Source organism: Ceratotherium simum, chromosome 36, assembly GCF_057802395.1.
Source record: "Ceratotherium simum simum isolate JZ-2026a chromosome 36, ASM5780239v1, whole genome shotgun sequence".
In the NCBI taxonomy this organism is placed as follows: domain Eukaryota; kingdom Metazoa; phylum Chordata; class Mammalia; order Perissodactyla; family Rhinocerotidae; genus Ceratotherium; species Ceratotherium simum.
The window spans coordinates 29,613,375-29,632,887 of record NC_141935.1 but is presented as its reverse complement, the minus strand read 5'-3'; the positions used below and the strand labels follow the sequence as shown (position 1 = coordinate 29,632,887).

General features: G+C 36.2%; 1 protein-coding gene across 15 annotated transcripts in view; it reads left to right on the top strand.

Annotated features, from left to right (window-relative positions):
• The window catches only part of CEP170 (centrosomal protein 170), a 134,939-nt gene that overhangs the window by 67,300 nt on the left and 48,126 nt on the right, over positions 1 to 19,513 (top strand). For 10 of the 15 annotated variants that reach the window (XM_087424473.1, XM_087424482.1, XM_087424477.1 and 7 more), the window contains 4 exons: positions 86 to 248; positions 1,134 to 1,268; positions 9,130 to 9,606; positions 14,204 to 14,847. In XM_087424473.1, the coding sequence (XP_087280599.1) occupies positions 86 to 248; positions 1,134 to 1,268; positions 9,130 to 9,606; positions 14,204 to 14,847 (1,419 nt within the window). The remainder of the gene's footprint in view (positions 1 to 85; positions 249 to 1,133; positions 1,269 to 9,129; positions 9,607 to 14,203; positions 14,848 to 19,513) is intronic. The other 5 variants (XM_087424485.1, XM_087424484.1, XM_087424483.1 and 2 more) reach the window with 2 other exon arrangements.

The following is a 19,513-nucleotide window of genomic DNA, read 5'->3' as shown; positions in this document are numbered from 1 at the left end:
TGCTTATTTCTTTTGTTAAACTTGCCATTTACTAGGGTTGATTTCACTCATGGATGTTTCACTGCCACTTTTAAATGTTTTATAGCATGAGAAGTTTACCATTCAGCTTCAGTTGTCCCAAAAATCTTCAGAATCAGAATTATCAAAATCTGCATGTGCCAAAAGCATAGATGCAAAGGTGGCAGATACTGTAACAGAAGTGCAGCACAAAGCTACAGAAGCACTGAAATCTGAGGAAAAAGCCATGGGTAGGTTAACCTCTTTAAAAATACCGTACTTATACTTAATTATAAAGAAATTGCATGCCTTATTCTCAAAAACTAGGCCATGTTCGTATAAAAATAATTGATAATGACAATTTCAGAGTGGGTTTTAATGCAGTCACTGCTCTCATTAGAAAGCGTTATAAAACACATAATCATATGGCAGTTGTATGTGGGATGTAGGTGTGTTTAATATGTTTAAATATTTGAGGGAAGTAAATATAATTCACCTTATGGTGTTTTTATTATTTCGTGTTTGTCTGCTTTTTCTCCTGAGTTATAGTAACTGAAATGAATTAGGAAATATCCAATAGTGCTATATCATCATAATTATTATCATATTCATCATGTTTCAGGAACTGTAAAAAATGCTTTCACATAAATAATCCCATTCATACAAAAGCAATTTTTTAAATTGATGGACATTACCAAATTCGCTCAAATATAAATCTATTAGTCCGGTTAACAACTAGTTTAAATTTGGTTACTGTGCAATGCCCTTAGGCTTTAAAAAAATTGAAAAATGGTCATTCATATCAAAATTTACTTTAGTTTTGTCTTTTATATTTAGACTTCATGTATTTCTGTATACCAAACAACTGATTACTCTCTAACAAAAAGCCATTGGGCAGTAGCAGGTTGCATTACTTAAGATACTAGCCATTGCAAACTTTCATTTATTTAGTCATGTCCAACATTGAATAAGGTCTTACACAAATATAAGTTATTCATCTTAGAGTACTTTTCAGCTGTCTAAACTATACTTTGTTTTTCACTTAATAAATTAACCAGGCAATTCTAGCATTCTGCAAAAGTGTATTATTTTTCTGTTTCATATGCTTTAGACAGATTTTTCCCACCTTTTTCCAGATACTTCTGCGATGCCCCGGGGTACTCCATTGTACGGGCAACCGTCGTGGTGGGGGGATGATGAGGTGGATGAACAGAGAGCTTTCAAAGCAAATGGCAAACCTGAAGAAAAAAGTCATGAAACTGGAACATCAGGTAAAAAAATCTCAGACTATGACATTTTGGGAAGAATTTATTATCTAAGCAAAAATCTGTCTACCCTGAAAAGAGATATCTGCTGTTCTTTGATAAAAAATAGTTGATGAATGTTTTAATGATATTATCATATTTAAATTTATTTATTATAAATGATTCTCACGTAAATTATTAATTCTAGTATCTTTCTAAATCACTTTTATTTAAAATATTTTTTCCAGCTTATTTATGAGATTGTTAAAACTTGGGAAATAGATTAATAATGTAACTGGACGTTTTAAAATAATTATTAAAATGTTTCAATTATACCAAAATAGTAGGTACAAACTAATTTTACTTGTTTCATTAGATTCACAAGCATACAATCATCTTTTTAAATGAACAATTTCTATTATGTTCAGAAATATAATATGAAATTAAAGCTTCTTTAAAACCTCAGTGTGCCTAATTTGTTGGAATATGGTAGCAACCAGATGAGCTGAGTTCAGCAGCCAGAATGAAGAAATAGTTCTGGGTCACATTCTCAGATTAATAGTCAAGGAACATACTCTTGTTATTGGGGAGGTTTAGTAGTGAACTAAGTGGCCATAAGCCAGAAAATTGAGATTTCTAGGAAATAAACGGAGGTATCAGTTGTCTGTTAACATAGGGAATTGGCAAAGACATCAACACGGAAGGATGGAGTAGCTAGTTTCCATAATAATGGCAGATAAGGATCCAGAACTGGAGGAATTAAATACAGGCACCAGGGAGCAGTATGGAAAACTAAATCTGACTCTTAGTCAAGGATCGATTCCATCAGAACTTTTCTCAATTTTCTACCTTTGACCCTAATTCTACAAGATAAATAAGATGTTTTTCTTAGCTGGAGAATGGAAACACTGGTTCTTTAAATATGCTCTAATTTTACCGGGACACAAGTCTAAGAAAGCTGGCTTTATCAGCTTGATCTTACAGTGCCCCAGACTGAAGCTGTTAACTTTGCAAATAAATTTCCATTGCAGCTTCCTTGTTTCTGTGACCAACATGGTGCCCAAGCTCAGAAACTTAGTATTATTTAGCATACCCTCAGATGCAAATAACAGAAATGCTACCTGAGACTAAACAGGAAGGACATTTACTAGCTTAGGTAACTGAACCTCTGCAGGGTCGGTTAATGCGACATCTCAACAGGGTCATCATCTAGCTGGTTTCTCTCCGTCTCTCAGCCCTTCTAGCCACAGGGGCTGTGTGTGGGAGTTTCCCCTCTTACTCAGAGCTGCCTGCCAGCAGCAGTCAGGGCTGCATGCTGCTTTGATCACATCCAGCGGAAAATAGCAGAGGTTGCTTCAGAAGACCCCCAGCAGTTGGAAGAAGAACTTTCCCAAATGTTTTCACATCTCTCATCTCATTGGCCTCTCACAGGTGCGGGAGTAGGTTGCCTGCGTGTTTCTGAACCAGGCCCTGGCATGGTTATGAGAGTACCGTTAAGCCCATCTTGCCCACCCTGAAGCTGAGTGGGGGTTAGTTTTCCCCTAGGGCACACGAGCTGTGTCAGGGAAGAGTGGATACCTGGGAATGTTGGAGTTCTTTAGGAGGGAGGAGCAGGGAATGGGTATTGGGAGGCAATCAACAATGACCACTTTATTTGAAATCTTTGTGTCTTCCCTTCCCCTCATCTGTCTCATACATTACCTACTTCTGTTGCCTTTTTTTTTTCCATTGAGTCATAATTGAACTTCCTACTTCCAGTTTCAACCCTCCTGCAGTTCATTTTGCGTAGTAAATCTAAGCTGTCCTTTATTTCCTTTCTTTCAGGAAACTACAGTGGCTGCCTTTTGCCTGCCAAATAGATTTTTTGTCCAAGTTCTCTGTAATTTTGTCCACTTTCCTTAGAGAGCCTTATGTCCTATTATCAGTTGTTTTTAGTGCTCTCTCCCAGTGCATTCCCACATAAATTATACTAATTCCCACCTGCTTTTCTCCCACAGACTTATATACACATGAATCAGGTGATATCAAATTCTAAATGATACATCTGTATATATGTATTGCTAATAGATAACACTGTTTCATTAAGTGTTTTGTATGTATGCCTTCTCATCTACACTGTAAGTTCCTTACTTAAAGGATCACATATTATCATTGTACACTGGAGCCACTTAGTAGAAAGAGAGAGAAAAAAATGTACTAATTATTAGGTGGTTAATTTAAAAGAAAATACAGCAGAATATAACCATTGCCGATTTCTGAAAATAATTGTGATAGAGATTTTATGTAGGCATTAAAAATCTATCCCTCCCCCCTCACGTACAAAACAACTTTTGACTTCTGAAATATGTAACTTCTAGAAGACAATGAAGTATAAATGTAACTTTTATAAAAGGACATTTATAAATGTCTCTGCTGGAGACAGAATCATGGTTTATTAATAATAGCTAACACTTCAGTGGTGCTTACTTTATCCAGACAGTCTTGTAAGTGTCCTGCATATGTTTAATCAACTAATCCTCACAGCAATGCGTACAGGTAGTTATTGTCATTTCCTGCATTTTATAGATAAGAAAACTGAGGGGCAGCAATGGGAATTTACTTAACCAAGGTCACCCAGCTAGCTAACAGTGTAGCTGAGATTTGAACCCAGGCAGCCTGACTCCAGAGTCCATGCTTGGAACCACAAGCGGTTAACATTTTAGCCTTCATCTCACACACACACACACACGCACACGCACGCACACGCACGCACACACACACACAATCACTCCAAAAGAATATACTTCGTAGAGTACAAAGATTTAAACAAACACTCCTCAAACAAATTGGCATAAAAAATTGACCCCTTATACCTCAGCATAATAAAATAAATTTCAAACTATGAAGCATCCAGCAGTAATTTCATCTGTGTGAGTGAAACTGGATTCTTAAATGATTATCAGCTTATGTGGTCTGTCTCATTGAATGTCATTTCTGCCAGATGACAAAAGCTGTCTCATAATCTTGGGATTATTTTTGAGTAAGAAGGAATTAAGTGATTTACATCTTGTGTTAAATAGCTTAGAAGCACCCTGTCAGATTCAGCTGATTAAGAGCCTTATAAGAGTCTCGTTTGCTTTCTTATATTAATATGAGGATGTTTTGTTTCAGATTTATCATTTGCAATTTTTTAAAATATGGGATGAGGGAAACAGTTTACTGACCTGAAACAATTTATGATGCCAGCAGAGATTGTAGAATCAAATTTGAAAGTGTATACTAAATGTTATTTTGTTTCATCATTTTGAAATTAAGGTGTTTTTTAAAAAAATGTTTCAAATTGTGAAATGCAAATGATTAGTTTAATTATTTCTGCTCTAAGCATACTCTTTTGATAAAAACAAAAAAATGAATTGCTTCTTGGTTACCAATTTTTAGAATGTAAAATCTTAGTACTTATTATGAAAGCTGAACATTCCAGAAAGGATAATAGAGTATCTGCTACCTAGTAATTTTTGATGTCCCTCTCTGTGGGTCCACATGTATCCAGAATCTCCTACAGACTTACCATATAGTCTAAAAAACCCTGGAAGCAAATACATACATAAGAACAATCGTGTTCTCCTGAAATTGTGTGAATATTTTGAGTCCTATTGAGAACGAGAGTTTGTCCTCATTTTAGCTACAGGTGTGCCCTTCTACCTGCTAACTTGGTTTAGACATTTATTTAGGTTACAGCTAAAGGCCTTTAAGTGTTGCACACATCTTGAAAAGGTGTGTGCAACTGTGAGGAGTAGATTTTTGGCTCTTTTACATTGACTTTAATCTAATTGAACTAAATTTGGAAACTTGCAAGTTGTAACTCCTGTTTATTGAAAGTGGTTTCCCAGTCTTTGTAATTTCAAGTACTTGAATATACTAGGTTGGATGAATATCTTAAGCAGAACGAGCCTTCATAGTTATAGTCTTTGTCATCTTGAATTAGTTTAATATTTCATTTAATTCAGTACTGAATAATGAAGGGAACTTTTTTTCTGACTTATGTGTATTTAAGTTACCCTGAAAGGTCACACAATCATAAAATGCCTTAGGAACTTAAGGATATTATCACCAATTGCTCTTCTGATTTAGATAAACATAATTAATTCTAGCATAATCAGTTATTAAATCATTTTAAATATCTAGCAATTGAGATGAATAACAAAATAGTATAAACAAAATATTAGTATATTTAGGTTAATTTAGTATATACAAAATAGATTTTGAAGAGAAATGAGTGTTAAATTCATAAATTCCAGAATGTGTTCTGTCAGTGTTCTAAGAGATGAAAGCTGTTTTATTTTTCTGTGTTAATTTAGAAGACCCCTACGAATTTTTCTAGTAGGCCTGCATTTCCCAGGTATCGTAGGCCCACACTTGATCTGTTTTTATCATCTTCAGGGAAATGAATTCCCCCACATAATTAATTTTTCAGGTGACTGAGCTTGATTTTTACAACTGACAATTTTTTCAAAAGTTTAACCATTTCCTAAATTTCTATGAAATGAATTACCCATATCACTGCTTTCTTACAGAGAAGCCTGCAAATAATTTAAATTTTTGCTTTATGACTCAGCATCATCGTTGTGAATATCAGTTGTTGAACTGTGGTGCAGTATGGTGATGTCCTCGGGAGGCTGAAGTACGGAAGGCCGTCTGCCCTGTGTCCTGAGTGGTCCTGGGCTGCTGTGGTTCTGAGCCCTGTGTCTGCTCTTTATTGTTGTTTGTCTTTTCTCTGCCACTTCACTCTGACTTCTTAGTGCAGTGTCTCTGACCTGAATCCTGACTTCTACGCCCTCCAGATTTGCCACATGTATCTGAGGAAACAGTAAAAAGACTGTCTATGAGGGACTTCCCTCTGTAAAATTCATGACCATGAGACTGTAGGTGTTGTCATATCTGTCTTGGGTTTTTTAGAGTTCGATTTTCGGTTTTAGTGTTTTGTTTCCCTAATTCTTAGCTGCGTTGGAGAGTTGGGGGAGGGAAAATGAGAAGTGTTTATTTGTGTACCTACTTCTGGCCAAGCTTTGTTCCGGGTAACTTAATATGACTTAATATTTATCTCACTAAATCTTCACAACAGTCTTATGGATAGATATTATTATTTCCCCATTTTACAATGAGGAAAATGAGAATTAAAGACTGTTGGAGATAGGATTTATCTTATTTCAGATCTCATCCCTTCTTGCACTAAACTAGGCTGCCTGGTTATAATCCTCTGATCATAACAGGCTGCCTGTCCACTCTGTAGTGCTCCTTGGCATTGTTAGACAAGTGATTTCTGGGTAAATTAGGTGTTAACTTGTATAAGTCTCAGGTTTCTAGTCCTTGGAGTAAAGGCTATTTTCAAGTAGGACTAAGGGAATGATAGCCTTAAAAACAGTGGTGTGTAGTTGTCGGTCTCTGCTGTTTTAATGTGTTATAATATGAAAACATGTTGAAAGTATGTCAGTGTTAACTCTGAACTTTTCATTCACAAGGGAGGAAAATTGGGAAGATATTGCTTTGAATCATGAGTGATGAGTGGATTATAAATGCTGTTCTGGACCAGCTTTTTGTGGGTTTTCTTCGTAGTTCAGCCATATCCTTTTATTTGGGTAGGAAACTACCACCCCTTGCCCCCAGTGTTACTCTGTTACTGGAGAAAGAGCAAAGCCAGATGAATGAATGAATGAAGGGGATCGGTCTGGTGGCGTAGCAGTTAAGTTCGCGTGTTCCACGTCAGTGGCCCGGAGTTCACGGGTCCGGTTCCTGGGCGCGCAGTGGTGCACCGACGCACCGCTTGTCAAGCGATGCTGTGGCGGCGTCCCATATAACGTAGAGGGAGATGTGTACAGATGTTAGCCCAGGGCCAGTCTTCCTCAGCAAAAAGAGGAGGATTGGCAACAAATGTTAGCTCAGGGCTAATCTTCCTCACCAAAAAAAAAAAAAAAATGAATGAATGTATGAAAGTATGTGTGTATGTATGTTGATAGGATAGGTTTATAAACCAATTGTACTATACAGAATTGATCAAGTACAGTACATTGTACATAGTAAATAAATCAATGTATAAAAAAATAAAAAACATTTATTAATGAGATTATTAATATTTAGGGAGTGGTTAATGCATTTTTCTGTCATAGAAATTTTAGGTGATGGGCCTTCAGAGTAAACACTCAGAGTCCAAGTGGATGTTTATTATTAACAAAAAGATAAATTAAGTCTTTAATAAAGAAATTTTAAAAACACAACTTGAGGTTATTAAGTCTTGTATAACCACTTTTTCCAAATAGCATGTAAAATTATTGCTTTGATAATGTAGAGTTTTTGTTGATATACTTGTTTCATTTTCAGTGGTGAGAAAAACTATGTAGATTGTGAAAAGGGTAATTTTTACATTAAAAATTCCTTTTGTTAGATATTCTGTTTATCTTCTGTGTAGTTTTTTTTTTTTGGGAAACGGAGTTTGATCTCTTCTATACCCTGTCTCACACATTTGATTAGAGAAATGTTGCTGTCCCAATATTCTGTAACCTTTTTTAAAAGCAAACAATTCTGTGACTGCTTCATATTCGGAGTACTGCCAAGAAGTCAATTACAGCACCTGAAGAATCACATCAAGATTTAATATTTGAAAAGATGTTTCAAAAGAGGGAATACTTCACGTAATTAGAAAATGATTGGAAACAACCTAGTCTCCTTGTATTGGCTTTCCTTCCTAATAAATTACGTGCAAGTGGTTTTTCTGTCAATCTGTTTAAAAAACATAATGCTTTTTTTTGCTTTAGGGAAATATTTTTCATTTGAACTCATTCTTTACCATCTTACTAATAGACATGTTTCCTTTGCTTCTTGAAAAACAGGGCAGTTTAATCTTTAATATATGTTTTTTGCATTTGAGCTATGTAATAACTCATACTTAAAAGAAAAAATTTCAATGATCATTTTCACTTCTATACCTTTACATATTTTATGTATAAATGCATTTTTTTTATACCTTTATATTTGTTTCTGAATATAAAAAGAATAATGGTAGTGTTCCGGAGTTGCTTGCTGCTTCTGCCAGTTCTTGTTGATCTGAGATTTATAATTCAGCTTCCCTTCAAGGATTTTTGACACTTTGTACATGTTCTGCTGTATAGAAATGTAAATGAATTTTCTTCTGGAATTATTGGCTGGCAACTGAATTTTCTATTTTTACATTATTTCTTCCACACTGCTGCTTGGATTGCAATACTACAAACAAACCACATGTTTTATCTTTAATCTTTTATTCTTTATAAAATGTATCTATTTTCTTGCAAGGATCACACTTCAGTAGTTTTTTGTCATTCTAAAAGTAATGTCTCTGAATGTGATGGTGAAGAATGGTAAGTGGAATCATTGCTTCTAGAACATCGCTTACATGTTGACTTCATGTTTATTTCCTTATTTGAGCACCTGTTCTTCTTTGGAGCTCTACTTCTGTTCATAGATATTTCAGATATTTCATCCTCCTTACTTGAAAGGAAATTCATATTTTTTTCTCTTGCTCGAGATACATACATTGAACATGCATCTCCGTCTCCCTTTGATTTAGTTCCTTTGCACCTTGATGATTTCTGGATCCAAGTTGGAGAAAATGTGGACCTAGCCATGCCAGGTCCGTCTTGTAACTGCTTTGCTGTCCTTGGCTGTGGTTGCTGCTTATCTTACATCTCCTGTTGGTAACTGAAGGCCATGTTTATAATCGAAATTATTTCTTCTCTGTGACATCTGCCATTGTTTTTCATCCAGACTGTTATCTGCCTTCTGATTCTCATGGATTAATACAAATGGCCATTACTGTATTCCCTGAAATGCTAGAAGCCCCCAAATATTTTGAATTTTCTCTTATTTTTCTCATTAGGGTGCAGCACAGATGCAAAACAAGTTGAGGAACAACCTGCGGCTGCAAATGAAGAAGTACTTTTTCCTTTCTGTAGGGAACCAAGTTACTTTGAAATCCCTACAAAAGAATTTCAGCAACCATCACAAATAACAGAGAGCACTATTCATGAAATCCCAACAAAAGACACACCAAGTTCCCATACAACAGGTGCAGGGCATGCTTCATTTACCATTGAGTTTGATGACAGTACCCCAGGAAAGGTAACGATTAGAGACCATGTGACAAAGTTTACCTCTGAGCAGCGCCACAAGTCAAAGAAGTCTTCTCCTGGAGCTCAAGACCTGCCAGGGATTCAGACTGGAATGATGGCACCAGAAAACAAAGTAGCTGACTGGCTAGCGCAGAACAACCCTCCACAGATGGTATGGGAAAGGACAGAAGAGGACTCCAAAAGTATTAAGAGTGATGTTCCAGTTTACTTGAAAAGGTTGAAAGGTAAAGTGAATCGATCATTTCAGAACTTCCTCTTTTATGATAAAGAAATTTCAGTCCTCACAGTTACCAAACTCCTATTAGATAAATAATTACGTGGTAGGAAACGTCTGCTTTTTCAGAGGTTTATATTTAATTTTAAAGCTCAAATGTAAGCCATACTGCCCATGTTCCACTTAGTCATTCAAAATAGCGTGCCTTCATTTTCTTGCCAAAACCAGATTGGTTTTGTCAATTTATATTTATGCCATTAAATGTGTTTCTTTTTCCTGTGAAACTAAAAGATCCATTCAGTTCAACAGTGGAATTCCCTAGAAGACAATTCTCATCATTTTCTTGACTTAAGTAGAATATTCAATTCTATTCTTATCTATTGTGGTGCTTCCAGTAAAATGTCAATATCTCGATTTTTGAAAGAAATGTTAAGCCCTTGAGCCAAAAGTTCTACTTTGGTAATATAGTCACATTGTTGATAGACTGTTTCAGACTGTTCTCAGTGGCTACTCATGAAACAAAAATTGTGGGTTTAGAGATACTTACTGGGAATCACTTAATGGAATTAAAAACTTTTTCAATATTAAGACTTTTATGAAAATCACAATTGAATGTTTATTTGTGAAATAGTTACTATATATGCTTTACTAGTGTCACACTTGGCCAGAATTAGTAAAATCTTTATACCTGTACATTGAAGTGTTAGTTGATAGTTTTTTCCCATGGGTTTTGCTAATTAAATTTATTTTAGGATGTACTGAATACAGAGTTGTGTTGCTGTATCTCAGTTTTATTTAACAAGCTATCTATAAGGGAGTGATTGCATGTTAATCTGACCATTCTGTTACTATACAAGGAATTAATGAGTTTTAAAAAAAATGCTCTCAGCGACTATATATTAGTTACCTTGTATCCCTAACACTTCACCTAGGACTTGAGTATGTGATAGGGCCGCAGTAATTTGAATGAACATGAACGACTTCACTATCAATGACCAGACTGATCCTGGCTTAACGCATACTTTATGCCCTGGGATTCTGATCAAGTAATGAAGAAATACATATTTTTTATTTGCTTCTAAGACGTTTCAGGATAGTGAGATGGTGTGATTACCAAATTCTTTGTTGGGGCCTGTTACTATATTTAAATATAATCATAAACAATTACCTGGCATATGTACTTTGATATACGATTGTTATCTTCTACTAGATAATATTAAATACATAAATGAGATCTATATATGTATGTATGTTAAAGCTTACCAATAATAGCTACCCGTTTGTAAACTGACCATTTTTGTGAATTGTATAAATAATACTGATATTCTAGTATAATATAAAAGGTAGCATAAACTTTGAAAATTTAGAAATAACATCATCTTTTTTAAACCACTTTTAAGTGTATAAAAAATGAGCTAAAACATTCTTTTAAAAGTTACTATTTTAAAAAATATCTGTATTAAACTCTTTTATTGTAACTTTTTTTAGTCATTATAACTTTTCTGTATTACCTATTTTTCTTTTTGTTTTTTGTGAGGAAGATCAGCACTGAGCTAACATCTGATGCCAGTCCTCCTCTTTTTGCTGAGGAAGACTGGCCCTGAGCTAACATCTGTGCCCCTCTTCCTCTACTTGATATGGGATGCCACCACAGCATGGCTCTACAAGCAGTGCGTCGGTGCGTGCATGGGATCCGAACCGGTGAACCTTGGGCTGCTGCAGCGGAAGGCGCACACTTAAACGTTTGTGCCACCAGGCCGGCCCCTTACCTATTGTTTTTAAGCCATCATTTTAAGACATTTTCTGTTCTTGAACAAGCCCCATTTATATGATTCTACTTAGAGGGATTAATGCCCACATTCACATTGCATCTATAATTAATGATTAGATATTTGAAAACTTTACCAGAAGTTATACAATCAAATTACCATTGTCCCTTGAAGTTAGTTTATAGGTAGACTGATATTCTAGTATGTTGCCACTGCTTCTTTTTAATTTGCCTTCATACCATTTTACAAGCCATCCAAGAAAATGTCTTTGTGAATATAACTCAGTTTGGTCCAAGGTAGATCCACTTTATTTCTGCAGATTGTTTTACGAATGACATTTGACTTTTCCCCAAAGTCAGAGCTGCCATCATTGGATAAAGATTTTCCACACTTCAGGATATCAAAAGTATATACCTAGACTCTAAATGTAATTATAGCAAATAGTAACAATTTTACAGTAATTAGACTTTCAGCAACTGTTTAGATCAGTCAGAAACTTGAAAGTAGGCGAAACAAAACAAAAACAAAAAAACTTTGCTCCTACAAGAGTAAAGTGCACGCGCTTTGGGACAGTGAGGAAAATAGTGTTCACAAAGCCCATACACTTTTACCCTTTAGGAGAGTTGCAGCTTGTTTTGGCCACAGCTACTGACTGGGTACAGCTAACTACCCTTAAAAATACTAAAAGAACTTCAGCATATTTAGACATGGGTAATGATAAACAAAACAGGAAGACAGAAACTTGAGGAGGAGAGCTTCCTAGTGATTTTTTTGTTCAGTAAAAACAGAAATTGCAGTTCTGATCAGATGTCTCACCTTGTGTGACACTGAGAAATACAGGAAGGAATAATAATTTTCCAAAAAAGAAAATGGCTAATCTATAAAGAGAAATTTTAAGCTATAACTTAAAGAAAAGGTACTGAAAGGACCTGACACCACTGAAGTGCCAAATTTTGTATGTTGGTACAAGAACTGCATTCTGTAAAGATGGTCTTCCATGTTGTGTGTGTGTGATGTGGGTTATTTGGTCTTATTGTGCAGGAAATATTGGAGTTTAGTTATTTCCAGCTCTTACAAACTGGACACGTTTTCAGTATACCTAATGCAACAATGAAATAGGTTGCAAAATGTCATGTTTTTAATAAGTTTTGTATTTGAACTAGTGGTTTTGTTTGGCTTGGCATCCCATTTGCTATCCCTGATTCTTCATTATTTGAGGCAGGGATTCCATTAATTACACCTGGTTTTTAATGGAAAAACCCATTAATTACGTGGTTCTTTCTTTTCAAATTGCATTTTGAGTAGTTCCTAGTTTGAACAAAGAGTTTCAGATTTGTTATTGTGTCTGATATTTACAATATTAATTGCTGTCATTGTGCCGGGGGTGCCCCTGGAACCCCTTTGTTTTGGTCTTATGCACTCCTTTCGCTTCCCTTGCCGATTACTTTTCCAAAACGTCACCCTTTTGTCTTCTGAGCCTTCTCACTCCTTTGATAAACCACATTTTTACAGTCAGTCCTCTTATGTTAAATCATTAGCACCAGTTGGTAACCTCAAAATTCATTAGAAGCAAGCCCAGGAATGTTCAAACTCAGCTTTTTCCTTGGATGTATGTCCTTTGTCTCTCCCAGCCCCCAAGTCTTTCAGTTCTGCTCATCTTCTTGTTTGGTGCACTTTATTCAGCAGGCATGCAGATTAAAATTTGTAGCCCAGGAAAACATAAAAATCAGATTTAGTCCTGGAAGCTTTGGAATGTACCTGGTTGACTAGATTCATTTATAGCTTTCTTCTAAAGAAGCCATCATTTAAGCCCCTGTTTGTCATTTGGTCTAAAACATGCATGGAGTAGCTCTTGACTTGCCAATAATTTCGTGCTATAATAATGTAATAATTATCATTTGATTATTTCTTCTAATATTCTTATTATTTAGGTAATGAGAATTCTAAATCAGTGAAATATCAAGTAATTTTCGTAAAGTTTTACCTGTAATCCATAATAGAACCATGAAGGGTAACAAAAACCCTCCATTAGGAAGCTGATGTTTCAAAATTTAAATATATTCTTACTTGACTCTATATGCTTCATGGAGAAGACAAATAGATTTTGGTCTGGTTATATTTAGCACCATGCCATTTGTCCAGGAGATGCTTAGATTTATATAGGATTTCATAGACTGTAATTTTCCATGATAGACCTTTTAGTCTGCTTTATTTAACTCTTTGAAGCCACCAGAGTTTAGAGTGCATATGCAAATTTTCATAAATTCTCATAGCTAGAAAGACATTTGTAAACAATTGTATAGTAATTGGTGCAAACCACAAATTTGCATCTTTTTATTAAAAAGGAAAGGTGTGCTATGCTTTTGGAAGTATTGAACATCATCGAAAGTTAAGATTCGTCACATTTTTATGGCATTTGTATTCTCTTTTCCCTGTGTAATGATAAGCATTTCAGTGGGATCACCCTTTTTCCTATCTCTCTTTCTCTCTAATACTAGAGAAAATTTTTGATTGCTTAAATAAGGTATAAGGTTTGAAGGCAGGATTAGTATTTATTAATGTTATAAATACAGATATAGCATTGCTTATCTGTTAAGGCATTGATGAATCATTATAAAGTTAAAATTTGGAGAAAGAAAGACAATTCTATTGAATTGTTTATAAAGGACCTCATTGTTGGTTGACAAAATTTGAATGTAAGCATTGCCATTGCTGGACATTTGCAGAGCCTGTTACTGAAGAGAACATATGACTTTGGATTGAAAAGGGGGAGGGGGCAAAACAAATAGCACTTTTGTATATGCTTCTAATTTTCTACACGGGGTTTTTCGCATCCAGGAAATAAACATGATGACGGTACACAGAGCGATTCAGAAAATGCTGGGGCTCACAGGCGCTGTAGCAAACGTGCGGCTCTTGAGGAACACCTGCGGCGCCACCATTCAGAGCAGAAAAAGCTGCAGAAGGCCCAGGCTCCTGAAAAGCAGCAAGACCAAGCTGTTGTAAGTCAAACCGCTTTCGTGGTTGCGTTCTTTGATGAAGACAATCCCAGAAAAAGAAGGTCATATTCTTTTACTCAGAGTGCGGGAATCGGGTGTCAGGAAACCACTTATTCAACACCACATACAAAACTTGAAAAAACAAAATCTCCAACAGCAGATGCCAAAGTGGTTTCTTTGTCTTTACAGACTAGCTCTGCGCATCACAGAGGGGGGCATGGTGTTCCACATGGGAAATTGTTAAAACAGAAATCAGAGGAGCCTTCGGTGTCAATTCCCTTCCTACAAACTGCGTTATTAAGAAGTTCAGGGAGTCTTGGGCACAGACCAAGCCAGGAGATGGATAAAATGTTAAAAAATCAAGCTACTTCTGCTACTTCTGAAAAGGATAATGATGATGACCAAAGTGACAAGGGTACTTATACCATTGAGTTAGAAAATCCCAACAGTGAGGAAGTGGAAGCAAGAAAAATGATTGACAAGGTAAATAATTGAAATTTGGATATGATGTTAGTTTTCGTGTGGTGTATTTGACTGTTAAAAATTATTGGAGAGTCAGCATGAAATGTTCTCCTGCAGTCAGTGGTATTGGAACTGTAGGATTTTGTTACGGAACTGCAAGACTAAAAAGAAGACCAAGATGATTTCTGATTTTATTCTGCTTATATTCTGAATTTGCCTGAGTTTCATATGTCAAGTCCTGCTTGGACCTTTTAAAGTTGTGTAAATTTAAGATAGGATTTTAAAATAGTATACTTTGCATTTATTTAAGAACTAAAAAACAAACAAAACCCGATTGCTATGACTCTGTTAATGTAAGCATAAATGTTAGCTGATAATAGTTAACCACAGGTTTCCTGCCTACTAATTTCATGTTGGAAGCAGATGAAAATACATATATTTTAATCAATTTTGTTCTTTGTCCTTATTTTCTTTTCTTAATTTCTATTCACTGCCTTCTTTGGTGATAGAAAAGAAGTATATGAAAACAAAATTAGTTTTTATGGTTTTCTGAGTTTAGCCAAGTGTATGACTAATCATGATGATTATTTACATTTCAGATTTATTCTTTGACGTTATTGGTTAATGTGTATAATGATCGTTGTATGGTTTAAAAAGTAGTTTTTCTCAATTTTGCCCATAGTAATGGAAAGTTGACTTTAGAATCTGCTGTTTGTTTTACCCTCGGGAAAATAGCAACATAAATCTGGCTAAACATTAATCTTGTGTTTAAGTTCTTGTTACTCAGTGTGTGAGCAGCATTAGCATCAATTAGGAGCTTCTCAGGCTCATTCTCAACATACAGAATCAGAATCTGCTTTAACAGGAAGATCTCCAGGTGATTCACATGCACGTTAGTATTTCAGATGCACTGGTTTAGATGATGAGTTTGCAGAGTGGTCTTTCAGAGACTAGACGAGATAACCCTTTGGGATGCAGGGAAATTATTAACACTTGTGTTACTTTTAATTTAATAGTTTTTATTTCCATTTTGGAGTGTCATCTGTAGTATATGCGATCTATTATTACATTGGTATATGTATGTAATTTCTAAACATACATTTATTGAGGAGCACATGCTCAAAATTTTTTTACTCTGGGTTATACAACTCCAAACTTTTGGAGACCCGTTAGTCTAGGAAATAGATGTCATGTAAGCAATGTTATGATAGTTGTTAATAAGAGAAGTATAGCGAGTAAGAGCAGATGAATAAAGCTAGTTTTCTGATTACATTAAGGGAAGTCTAAGGACACAGTGTTAGCATAGAAAATGACTTTGGTGACTTTGAATTATTTTCAGATCAGGAATTGATAATGATATTTCCTTCAGATTATTTTAAAGTTCATAATTTTTCCTCTGGTTCTTGAGAACAAGTATATTGCTATTTAAAATACTGTCAAGTGGAAATAAAAGAATAGGTTTTGAAAGAAAGAGAATGGTAAGAAGTTTTAAAATTCAGATTAATATTAATTTTATCCTATTATGCCTTTGGTTTATGGATATTTTATTCATAGTGATCAATGTTTTCTCTATTAAAAGATTATTTTACAGTGGGGGATTATATTATAGTATTTAAGAACATGAACATTTGTAGGCAGACAGATTTAGGATTAGGTATAAACTCTGCATGTACTAGATATGTGCCCTTGAGTGAACCACCTCTTTAAGCTTCCATGTCTTTTTTCTCTAAAATGGAAGAAATTTTGCTGGATTATAAAAATAATTTAATAAAAAATATAAAATGCTTATCACAATGCCCATCTTATAATAAGAGGCTATAACTGTCAGCTGTGTTTCCACATATGGACCTCTACACGGGACATTTACACATCCTGGAAAGTTCTTTCAGCATTGCAGGAGTCAAATCTGAAGCCCAAGGGGGAGTTACAGTGCAGGGGAGCAGTGTGGTCAGAATGGTGGAAGGCCAGGAAGGACATCCTTGTGGCAGATGAGACTCTTTAGGAAACTGCTGGGTAGAGAGGGTGACCACAAAACCTGGTGGACACCTCCTGTCTGTTCATTCTCGAAAAGAGTCCCAGTTTCACTGACAAATTACGTGGTCACACTGTGGATAGGGAAAAGCAAGATTTTAAAGCAGGATTCATTTAAGGGAGTATGTGACTGAGTAGATAATTCAGAATCATCCTTAGTTTGTATAAACCCGAAAACAAAGCTGAGACCATAACTGTAGGGAGAAACAAGAGTCGCTACGTTATCTTGTGAATACCAGAGAAGAAGGGCTGAGACCCTCCTAGTTGTGGTTAGAGCTGGAAGCCACATGCAGGCTGACTCAGGTCAGGCTCCAGGGAAGCAGGAGCACAGGAGCAGGAATCAACTGTCTGAAGAAGATGGAGTGACCTGCGGGCGTGGAGAAGACAGAGACAAGAATAGCCCAAATCAAGGCAGAAGAAGCACTTTGGGAGCGGGGGAGTAAATACAGGCGTCATATCACCTTGCTGGGATGAGCTCTGCCGTCCATTTTCTCCCTTTTGAAGTTAGGGTGTGTGGGGTGGAAGGTGGGGCCGTCAGCTGTTGTCCATCTGAATTGAATTGTTGTTTGGTCCTGAAAACTTTCATGTGGTGTCTTTCCTTTTCACCCCGTCATTTGAGAGCTGGTTTATTTCACTGATTTACTCATTTAGCAGCCTTTATTCAGCATCAACTATGTGCCACGCTTTGTGTTAGGAGAGAGAGATTCAAATTGAAAAGACAGAGTTCTTCCCCTCAAGAAATGAGTATGTAGAGGGATGGAAATCCACAAGTAAAAACATGAATTAAAAATAGTATGATGAATGCTTTGATAGACATAAGCTGTTGGAGGAAGGGTACCAATAGCTTCCAAGCAGAGATCTCAGGTTATCCCTTCCTCAGAGAAGTCTTTAGCCATGCAATCTCAAGAAACCTCCCTAGTCACTGTCAAATCAGCTTGTTTCATTTTAATCATAAGCTTTATCACTACTTGATAATTTTCTATTTATTTATTCACCTCCCCACTCGCGCGCACGCGCGCACACACACACGAATGTAAACTCCATGACTGCAGGAACCTAGTGCCTGGCATTTTGTATACCCTCAATAAATATTGAATTTAATTGTCAACTGAGCTCATTTTGAAACAGGTGGAATTAATCCTGTAACAGGCATGGTAAAGTAGCGTTTTCCAAAAATACGGAGCAACCTGTTCAAAAACATGGGAGGGTGGAGAACTTGGTCAGAAGACCACAGTTACTTTTAGAGAGATGAGACTCGACTAGATATTGGAGGCCCTTGTGTGTCATACTAAGGACTCTAGATTTTTTATAATGCTGAAGGCAGTAGAGAATCATTGAAAACTTTTAAGTAGAGCGGTGACGATCTGACAATTGGAAAGGCCAGAAGTAGAGAAGGCAGTTAAAAAGCCGCTGATATGTCCAATAGTCACTTGGATGTAAATCAGAGGTCTAGGCTAAAATACTAATTTGGGAATTATTAGAGAGTGGCTGATTGCAAAATAATAGATAAGATCACCTAGAAAGAATGTAGTGAGTGAGAGGAGACGAAGTATGAAATTCCTAGCAACACCAGCATTGGTGGACGAAGGAATAAGAGTGAGCAAAGGAGCCTGAAAAGGAACAAACAGGAGTAGGAGAAAACCAAGAGAAAACAGATCTTGGAGTAGAAATAGAATCAAAAAGAAGTGAGTAGGCAACAGCATGGCGTGATAACACTGAGGTTGAGTATGATAAGCACTGAATGCCTTTTCAGTTTTTCCCAGAAATACATTGTATTCCTGGGCCTAAAGAAGATAAGCAGAACATACATTTGCATCTTAACTGGGGAGAAATTGCTTGCAGTTAAAGTCAGACCTCTTTAAAGAGATGACCAAGCTGGAATGCCGTATCATTGTTTTTCTGTGCTGGGTGTAGTTAAAAGGTCCTGAGATTTCCCCTCCCCAACCCTTAAGTTATGGGATTACCATGTTTTGGTTCGTATTTTTGTGCTGTGTGTTTGTCAATAGATAATTTTATTTTATGCGTTGTCCCAAAATTTACCTCTTACAATATTAACACCAGTGCCTGTTATTTGTCAAGACCTCTTAAGTTTTACATCTGAGTTTACGTGGAGATGCGCTATAATGAGAAAGTGCTGTTGACTGCCTGGATTAAAGGCAATTATCTTCCACAGTAATAATAATAATCTCCCCCAGCCCTCCCTCCTTCAACCTCCCTGTGATATATCTAGAGAACCCATCATAGTACAGTTTCTTCTCCTCACTCCCATCAAAACAGACACGTGGAGGGAAGAGGATGATGTTGTCAGGGCTACTTCCTAGCTTTCCAAGCTAAAGGAGAAAAACTTGTAGTGAGAACAGAAAGCTAAATATTAAATGAACATGAAAAAAAATTGGTCATTATAGAGGACTTGAAGCTCTATCTTTTGAAAAAAGTGTTTCTCCTTTCCATAAATTTCATACCATAGACCAATTCTGCCAGATACTTTTCTGTCCTGAGTTTTGATTCCTGTCTCTTGTGGCAGCATATCGTCCACAAAATGCCTCTTATTAGCATATTCTCTTCCCTCATGGGGCCTTGTATCTGTCGGTGCTTCTGTAGGTAACAGATGGTAGGGAAGAATCCAGAATCAGGAGAACTCTAACAAGACTGGAAA